The 10,530-nt window shown below is 32.1% G+C and overlaps 1 protein-coding gene across 1 annotated transcript; it reads right to left on the reverse strand.

Annotated features, from left to right (window-relative positions):
* Positions 1-6,084: 6,084 nt before the first annotated feature.
* On the reverse strand, positions 6,085-10,028 carry LOC7473117 (uncharacterized membrane protein At3g27390). Its single transcript, XM_002310138.4, has 10 exons — positions 9,854-10,028; positions 9,658-9,766; positions 9,308-9,506; positions 9,077-9,207; positions 8,474-8,762; positions 8,234-8,340; positions 7,987-8,128; positions 7,329-7,521; positions 6,700-6,943; positions 6,085-6,428 (listed from the first exon to the last, which is right to left on the reverse strand). The coding sequence occupies exons 1-10, from the start codon at positions 9,945-9,947 to the stop codon at positions 6,290-6,292; spliced, it is 1,647 nt and encodes a 548-aa protein (XP_002310174.1). The 5' UTR covers positions 9,948-10,028; the 3' UTR covers positions 6,085-6,289.
* Between the last annotated feature and the right edge of the window lie 502 nt (positions 10,029-10,530).

A 10,530-nucleotide genomic window follows, 5' to 3' on the forward strand; every position in this document is an offset into this window, starting at 1 on the left:
AAGAGATGAAAGAGGTTTAGGTGCTGTGCGGCTGCTAAAAAAGAGGACTTTACTTTTCCGTCTCCTCCTGGCCTTTTCTTTTCTGTTGTACACGATGTCGTTTTCGGTTTACAAGTACTCCATGCTTCATGATTCTGTGAACGTAGAATAGATTATAGAATGCTGGAGCGAGTTTATTTATTGTAACAGCTCTATTTTTTAGAATAAAATAATTTTGTATTCATTGAATTATATACTATGGTAGGTTATTCTGTGTTGTGAGATAAAATAATATTTAATAACTAGTTACTGTGTTATACTTATATATGTTTAAAATAATTAAATGATATTTGATTAAATTTTGTTGTTGTGCTTTTATATAAAAAATGATAAATATGAACGGCCGCATATTAAAAATATTTTATTTATATTAAATTACTTATAACACTTACAACTTACATAACATGTGTTTATATTTTTTACGGGAGTAATTCTTAAATTCAAAAAATTAAATATGATGGTAATATATATAGATACATCATTTCAATAAAAGCAATGTGCGTGTGTATATATAAAATAGAATTTTGTAAAACAATAATATCTTTATATATTATTAAAAAATTAACAAATAAAAATGGAAATATCGACCGCCAAACTTTCGATCGGTAATTGCGATCAAATTTATTAATGAAATAGTTCCTTGTCATGTTTCTTTGTATACACCAACGAAAAGTTTCCATTAGTGTATACCAATGAAATTATAGTTAGAAAAGTTTTTTTAAAAAAATAAATAGATACCATGACATGTTATTTTTACATATGATATTACCGCAAAAAAAAAAAACAACAAACCTCTTATTTTATTATAAATCAAACTCCTATTACCATAAATCTGACCACCCTTACACTCAGTTTGTCAGTATCATTCTTTTAATTTAATTTTTTTGAGGATTCCCTACATCAAGTAAGCAAAACTACTCATTTTTTGTTTGAACTCAATTTTCAAATGTTAATTTTTATTGCATATTTTTTATTATTATATGTAGTTTGTTTATGTTTTTACTTGTTTTATAGTTTTTTTCCATAGAAATTTATTGTATGAATGTATGATTTGTAAATGTTAGAGTTTGTTTGAGATTTTAAAATATTGTATTTGTTTGTAATTTGATAAAATTGATTTTGATTTTGTGACTTAGGTGTTTTGTAATGAAATAAATAATGACTTATTTAATAGATACGTTTTATATTTCGTCAATTTTATTGTTAAGTTGAAAATTTCAGTAAATATGGAGGAATTTGAATTTATGTAGATAATTGATAATGATTTAAAAGTGCTATTAAAATAGATTAAATAAGTTTGAGATAAACCAATGTTAGCTAATTTATTTAGTTCATATAATTAATTAATACATGTTGTAATTAATATTCTATATAGGCTTGATATAAACAATGAATGATCGTTCATGGATATATCGAGTTTCACCGGAAGGGTTGCGCAAGATGAATTATTATAATGGGATTGAGGGTTTTATTAACTACGCACTATCTAATTCGAGTAATATAAATGGAGGCGGTATTAGATATCTATGTAAGAGGTGTAAAAATAAAAAGTTTCTTGATCTAGATGTTGTAATGATGTATCTTCTATAAAAAAAAAGTTATAGAAAAATAAGAACTATATGTTCCTTGTGAGACTATGATAGAAAAGATGGTAAAATGTTTTTTTTTTTATTGTTACGAGTAGTCTTTGCAACTAATTACAAGTATAGAAAAAACAGAAATGATCACTTTTTTTTTATTAGTAAAGTTAAAAATAATTTTATATTGTTTTGTATTATTAGATAAAGAATTATATGATATGGTATCGTAATGGAGTGACATTGTAAGCAAAGTTTGATCATTTTGGTGTCATTCATGTGGTCTTTTTTCTCGCAAGAAACTGATCAGATGCATTAACAGTAATGAGACCTGGAGTTTACATATGAAGCAACAGAACTCGCAATAAAATTAAGATAATCTCTTCTACTCAAATCTATTCATGCTCTATTACTCACAGAGAGAACCTAGCTGAAGAGAGAGGAACCTGGTAACCTTAAGAAGATCTGGGTAGAGAAAGTGTGTCTTCTACTTCCAGCCACGCGTGTTTGTTCTGAGGTTTCTATATATATTTGATTTAGCTTCAAAAACTTATGAAGTGGAGGTTGCCAAACCATTGCATGGTTTGGCTTTACTGAGTTACATTTTCCTTCCTAAACTCATATTAAACCACTTAATTCATAGCTTCTTAAAGGCAAACATTGTCTTCATTGTTCTGATCCTCAAATTAACCTGGAGGTTGTAAGAACTTTCTCCAGGTTCGGCCAGATCTTCCATTTGCGGTGTAATCAAGGTAGTCATCTTATTTCTGTTGTTCTAGCAGCCCAAATCTGAGGATCATCTTGTCCACTCCTGGAAACGAAAAGAGTCTTTGCTAGATCAGAAAAAATTGGTCCACTTAAGTCACATCTTCTACTGAGGTATGTGCTTGCTTGTTTCTTAGCAAAGCTTAGGCTTGTTTTATAGGGTGAGCAGAAAACACACGATCTGTTTTAGGCACTGCATTCTTCTTATACCCAATTCATCTATAAATAATTACCTGGATCCATTATTTTACTACTTTGCTTGTTCTGATCATTCTACTTTGATGAAAACAGTGCTTGTGTAAGTAAACACATAATGATTCTGTTACGAATTGAAGAAATGAAGCAAAGGTGAAAAATGTCAGAAAAACAAAGGTATTGGACTGAATTTAAATCCACCAGACACCAATTTTTCAAAGTAATGGTTGTTAATAACTTAAAAGATGAGCTGATAAGTGCTGACAAGAACAAGCATGAAGAAGATATACTACTACTTGTAGATAATTTCAAGTGGCTTTACTGACGGATGGTTTGGTTGTTCATAGTATTGTTGTTTGCAGATAACTCCTAGATAATTTAGGACACCTTGATGGAAAAATTGCTAGAGACCATTGTCCTGAAAGGTACAGGTGGACATGTATGGGATGCAAAACTTACGAAAGGAACTGATGACTGACTCTCCCAAAATGGTTGGGAAAATTTTGTACAGCGGTCATGGCTTGGGAGAGAGCAGATTTCCTGGTCTTCCGATATGATGAAAATTCAACATTCAAGATTACCATTTATTGTAACAGCTCTATTTTTTAGAATAAAATAATTTTGTACTCATTGAATTATATACTATGGTAGGTTATTCTGTGTTGTGAGATAAAATAATATTTAATAACTAGTTACTGTGTTATACTTATATATGTTTAAAATAATTAAATGATATTTGATTAAATTTTATTGTTGTGCTTTTATATAAAAAATGATAAATATGAACGGCCGCGTGTTAAAAATATTTTATTTATATTAAATTACTTATAACACTTACAACTTACAACTTACATGACATGTGTTTATATTTTTAACGGGAGTAATTCTTAAATTCAAAAAATTAAATATGATGGTAATATATATAGATACATCATTTCAATAAAAGCGATGTGTGTGTATATATAAAATAGAATTTTGTAAAACAATAATATCTTTATATATTTTCAAAAAATTGACAAATAAAAATAGAAACACCAAGTGACCAAACTTTCTTCGGTAATTGTGGTCAAATTTATCAATGAAATAGTTTCTTATTATGTTTCTTTATATGCACCAACGAAAAGTTTCTATCAGTGTATACCAATGAAATTATAATGGGAAAAGAAAAAATAAAACAAAAAAGAAAATAGATATCATGACATTTTATTTTTACAGACAATATTACCGATAAAATAACCTATTGGTAATATCCGTTCATAAATTCTTCGGTAATATTTAAGTTATGACCTGATGAGTGACTTCCTCTTCCCTCCCTCATTTCTTATCCATTTTTCTTTGTAAAAAAAAAAACAACAACAAACCTCCTATTTTTATCATAAATCAAATTTTTATCACCGTAAATCTTACCACCCTAACACTCAGTTTGCTAGCATCGTTGTTCTAATTCAATTTTTTTGTTTCACCTCGTTTTACTATTCATGAATAATACAATTTACATGGTACTATTCATTGCTATTCATAAATATTACTTTTTTCTCATATATTTTTAGATATTTTTATAATTAGTTTCTAGATATTTTTCAAACTATATATTCTTTGATTTTGAAAGAGAGGAGGAGAAATCCAGATATCCAGAGAGGATTCATTTGAACATTTGAACATGCTATACAAAGAAAACTATCAACGAAACAGAGAAAACACACTGCGGTAGAAAGAAGAGTAGAAGGACTGAGTATACCAATCAAGTTCCTGCATTGTGAATGTCTGAATCAAGTGTAGAAGGAGAGATTGAGGATGCAAATTCAAACTCAGTCTCAAGGCGTGGACACGGAAAGGAGAAGCATAGGACTGATAAGGCTCAAACCGGCACTGGAGGTTCTCAAGGTACACTGATCCATACCCTTGGAGCATCAAACAGAAAGGAAATGAGAAATTTCCTTGTGTTGTTGAACTTTTTTGTTCCATGTCTAAATTAACAATCTTGAAAGTTTGTTACCTTTCTCGCTTCCACATATCAAGAGCTTCATGTTTATGAGTTTTCTTGTTTTAAATATTTCCCTGTGGACGACTTTGATTCTGAATAAACGAGGCGGCCTGGAACGAAATGTAGTTTCTATCTTATATCAAGAAGAAGAAAAGTAACTGAGAGAGCCAAAAAATTGGCTCTTGAGCATGAGTCTACTGAACCTTTTATCACCCTGATCATGAAACCTACCAATCTGTATAAGTGTGCGGTTTGTACTTTTTGGATCGTTTTGATGTGCTGATGTCAAGCTCTTAAATCTTGCATTTTAATCTTCTTTCAAGCATGAATATAATATAGTTTCACTCTCACAAGTTTGATATTAAAGTCGATTTTGATAATACCATGTCAGACTTAAGACGCTTGGGTCTAGCATGCTTGTCTGACCTAAGCTCCTTGGATCAGGCAAGGATTGAGTCTGATATAGCTCTCAGACCTTATACTGACAGACCCAAGATATGGGGTCTGGCATAGTTGCTATCATAGTTATCAGACTTGACCCGACTCGGCGGGTCATCCCGGGACCCGGGGTCTTGACTAGGTTTGTTTCATTCAAAATTCGGGCTTGCAATTGATCTGGAGAAAACTAGTTAACCTGCCAGGTCAACCCAGAACTCAAGTGACCCAACAAAACTAGGTAGAGACTCTCTTTTTTTCAAATGTATTTTTTCCCTAGCCAGAAACCCCTTATTTTTTTTTTCATTACTAACTTACTTCAAAGTTCACTGTATAAATACTAGAAAAATGTTTAACTCTTGGCCGAGTCAACCCCCGGACCGAGTTTGATAACTATGGTTGCCATGAAAATATAACTTTAAAGAATACAATTGAAAAGAAATAAAGCGACATGACTGGTTAAAAAACTAAAAGCTGAAAAAATGGACAAAACTTCCTCTTTTTTATTCTTTTAAGATAGCCTCTTTTAAATAATATTGATTTTTTTGTTATGTATTTAATTTTCAGAGTAGTTTTTCTAGTTCATCTATGATTTTGTTTTTATCTTTTATATAGATAAATTATTTTTTTTAAAATAAAAAATGTTTATTTTTAGATTATATATGTGTAGCCTTACATATTATTTTTTTTTATTATTCAATCAATTTAATGTTTTATTTTTCAAGATTTAATATCTTGATCTCCAATTGTCTTTCGGTTTTTCAAATTTCATTTTTAAGTGTCAGTAATAATTTTTATTTATTTATTAATGCACATAATTCTTAGTTTATTTAATTACATGTACGCATAAACTTTTTAATTTATTATATTTTTTAAACTATCAAGATACATTGAAAAAATCTATATAGATAACTTTTTATGAAAAATAAAAATATCTGCCGCGGGTCAAATACTAGTGGTTTTTGTATGTTGTCTAATTGTTTACAAATTAAATTGGTTGACGTTTAGCAATAACTATCATTAAGCCAAGGTTGTAGCAAATGATTGAATCAAACTTGGCTGAATTTTTGCTAGTTGCCAAACCACCTATTTCATGAGAACGTATCAGATATCAGATGTTTTCATTGATATGAGACATCATACATTTTCCGTGTATAATTTTTTTTACAAATATATTTTCCAGTGACTGTTAACTAGTTCACAAAACAAGCTAAGAGGCTTAAACATTCTTTATGAGTAACAATGGCAGATTCATTCCGATCATTTCTATACAAGTGTGAGATGCAGAGAGGACCTATCTAGCTGCCTCCAAGTCATCTCCGCCCGCTAGGATGCTAGAGTTCTTTGCTTCCTGCTCAATAGCCTTCACAACTTCACAGAAGCGACGCCTTGATGTTGGCAGCCTTGACAGCGTCAAACAGAAACCTTGCAATCTGATTTGCAATATATAAATCAGTTTTCAAGTAAAAAGAAAGAAATAGACAAGCACAAAGTACACAAGCAAGGAAAATACAAAAAAGAGAACTTTGTAGTTTAACTAACATATTATAGTAATTCAAATTGGATAATAATCAATGGAAGGCGATGTTTAAAGGTCAGTTTCTGGTTGCATAAACAAAGCATAGCCACTGCAACACATTATGGGCTGCTTTGGAAATGAATATTATTGAACTAAATGATTCAGAATGAAAGTGTTAGCAATACCTTCTACTAATACCCTCCAACTGAGCTCTTTTGATCTCGTCAGATGGGGGAGTGCCACCATTCAGCCAAGTTTTTATTCTATTTTCATCGCCACCATACAGGCAGTGTTTGTAAAAGTACAGCTCCTCAGATTCATCTAATTTTAGACTGCTGATTTGCTCCTTCATGATGCACATTGGCTCATAGAGCCAATCAAAAATTCGTCCTTCTGGTCTATTCAATCTTGTTATCTCAACTTTGTCACCTGGAACATGTAGGATGAATATTATTTCATGTCAAGTCAGGTCATGCAATCACCAATTCGTTTTCATTAAGTTAGCAATCAATAGACCAAAATCTCCAGTACAGACAATGAGGTTTGCGTTTGAAAATTTATTTGCAAACTTGAAGATATTAGTTAATATTTTGGGGACTTGTATGTGACATTGAAGAGATAAACTAAGTGCCACAAGCCCATTTAAGAAAGAAAACACAAATATTTGATTTGAATTCTACAATAATGACCACAAATGGATAATTTCCATCACACTGTACTGGTCTAAATAAAGTGGCCTTGAATCAAATTACTGCTGCAATTTGGTAAAAAGCTTAGCTTGCGTATTAAGTGGCAAGAGTAAAGTGATTCTTACGCAGGATTAAACCATAGGAGCCATGCTTGAAAGAGCGGAGGAAGCATTCAAGAAATGCATATGCAGGAATTCCATTGTCGATGATCTTTGATTTTGAGTCTGCCCAGGCATCAAGATCTGGCATTCCAATGGCTCCCATTCTGAGAAGCTCTTTCCCTATATCTTCAAATGTTTTGAAGAAACTATCCCATATCTGGTTTGCATATCGTAGACAGAATTAATCAATATACAGAAGAAACAAAAACATTTTTGAAGTGGCAGTTTAAAAAACTAAAGATAATAAAGGTGCAGGGTGCTTGAATTTGATGGGAAGAAAAAGAGTGTCATTTTACAAATTTATGTGATTCTTATGGTCTGAAAGCAATAAAAGAGAACTGTAGAAGACAGAAACGAGAATAATAATGTTAGACAACAATGAGTACTAATGTCCAACTTCAGTAACATTAACAAATTTTACGAACACACTTCTGAAGCAAAGTGTGCATTAACTGAAATTCCCGACATAAAACTAGTTTTCTGTCAAGGGAATCCTATTATAACAATGACATTCAATTTCCTCCCCTTCCCTCTCTTTGGTGGGACTAAACAAAGATTTCTGACAACAATGCCTGATGGTGAAGTTTGTAATAACTAGGCCATGTACACATTTCATACTTACCATTGCGGCCTTCAGTGAGGTGGCTTTATCTGTAGTAGTCGTTACTAATTGTTCACCAACATAAGCAGCTTCAAACCGTTCATGCAGTCCCTTCACAGGAAGCAGTGAAGAACTGGAAGTAGCCCCTTTTCGATATCTGGGCCTGGTTGCCGCACCAACAGAAGTTATCATACAGATCATTTAAGGACTACACAATCTAGAAGAATAATATTCAGGAACATATATAGGCATTACTAGAGTTACATACCTGGGGAAGCAGGAGCCTTCTTGCAAGTAAAGTAAATCATTGGTGTACTCATCAAATATAGAGGCAGAGGCAATAACATAAAGCAACCCTCTCTTAGTAGAATTCTCCTGGTTTAAAAACCAAAGAGAACTCTCATAACCAAAATAACCATAATAATCCCACATGAAAACAGGGAAGAGTCTGCTAAAGCTCTAAAAGAACAAGAATGGTAGCATATTTAATATGGTAATCAAATTTTACCTGATATGCAACAACTGCAGCAAAACAGCCAAAACCAAGACTTGATATTATGCCTGCTGCAATCGCCAGCAGAACCATAATAGGCCATAACAGAATCCAAAGTGAGGCAAAGGGAACACATACAGTCTCCAAAAATGGGCCTTCCCTTCCTATAAGATCTTGTATTAGCCGGTGCCAACCTTTCAACAGCATTAAAGGTGCTTTTAACAGAACTATCATGGTGATGACATGAACATCAACCACAATTCCTAGAATTGCTGCCAGTATGCATCCAGGTATCTGAGCAACCCTATTAGAAAACCAGAGAATTATAAAAATTTCATTAGACATGTAAACGAAAAGTCCATGCAAATGTGCTTTGAACCCCAGACATGTCAAAATCACAAGTTAGAAAACATGGATGTACAGCATACATGGTTAACTGTCTCATCTTTCATTAGAGGCAGATGAAGAGACCGATATGCTTCGTTTACAAGTTTTCAAGAATGTAATAATGACCATGCAATTGAATCAAATATTCGAAGGAGAAATAGTTTGAAAACCAACAATAAAAGAGTTCTAACATTAGCAGAATCAAATTGCATGAAATAAGAAGATCAATACTTGAGTTCAATAGGCTCCTCCCCCTTCGACGCCAGCAGCTCATCCATAACAGAGAAGTACGAGTGGAAGGAAAAGTCAACAAAATCACGGACAACTGTGCATGCTCCCCGAACACAGGACCAAGTGCCATCCTAGAAAAGTCATTCCAAAAACAGCATTATCTCTTGGCTAGACACAAATAAATCATGTTTTTCATGGTGTATCAAAGGAGGAGAGCTATAGAAATCTTACAGTAAAGCATCTAATCAACTTCATACAAATTGAACCTTCCTTGCTGATAGCCCGAAATGTCTCCATGACAGGCCAAATGAAACCATACATAGCACCCATAATCGCACTCCCAACAACTCCAACAACAGTCCACAAAGCTACTGGTAGTGGAACTAGTAAAATCAATAGGCATTTCATATATGGGCCAAACCTCTTTGATCTGTTTCAATTTCAAAGGAACGGTAAGAAAGAAAGGGAAAGAACTGGCCTCATGTTAGCATGAAACTCCGAAATATTGAACTGACCCATAAACAGGTATACTCTTCAGACTCCCATACAAACAGTAAACTAAAAAGAAGTGGAAAACTTACTTTATTATGCAGTACATGCTCCATATAAGGTGAAGGGGCCATAAACCAATGACTATACCAGTATCACCAAATGCAATTACCAGAAAAACAAAGGGACTGAAAATAGCACCTGCAAAATACTTTAATGATTAATAACAAAGGATTAACAATGATTCAGATATTATGACGAAGACAGAGAAAAGGAATAAATGGATACCTTTGATGCATCCAAGAAAAAATAGAAACAAAAAAATTGGAAAGAAGATGATAGAGTATAAAAGATAGTTCAGGAATCCTTTAGGAACATTCATTTTTCTTTGAAAGAGCTATTTTCTTGGGATTAGTTATCACCTAGGCACTTCTTTTAATTGCTGCTAATTATAGGCAAATGAATATTTAAGGACCAAAAATATGGATCTTGTGTAAAATTGGTGATGATGTTCTAAAATTTAGTATTTATTATTTGATATTAATATAATGTTTAATTACATGTTTATGTTAATATTCTTTTCTTTTAAGCTTAAGAAGTAAATGGTTGGTAGTAAAAAGCTCAATACTTGCAAAATAATTTTTTTTTTGTAGGATTTAGTGACTCTAAAATGATAAAATCAGTGATTTTTTTAGTAAAGGATTGTAATAAATAAAATAATTAGTTTTAAATTCCAAGAATAAGAATATTTATTCTTGATTTTGTATGATAAATTCTCCGATAATTAAAATATAAATGCTTGGATAGAAGAGAGAAATTGTAAACTATTTACCTGAGTGATTTAGGAAGTGTGTATAGCACCAAACTTTGTTAGGTTGCTTAAATGGAGAGGTTGACGTGTCATTTCCTTTCGATAACATTAATGAGAGATAAATATCTTTTACATAACATTAATGAAGGATAAA

This window comes from Populus trichocarpa, chromosome 7 (genome assembly GCF_000002775.5).
Source record: "Populus trichocarpa isolate Nisqually-1 chromosome 7, P.trichocarpa_v4.1, whole genome shotgun sequence".
Lineage (NCBI taxonomy): Eukaryota > Viridiplantae > Streptophyta > Magnoliopsida > Malpighiales > Salicaceae > Populus > Populus trichocarpa.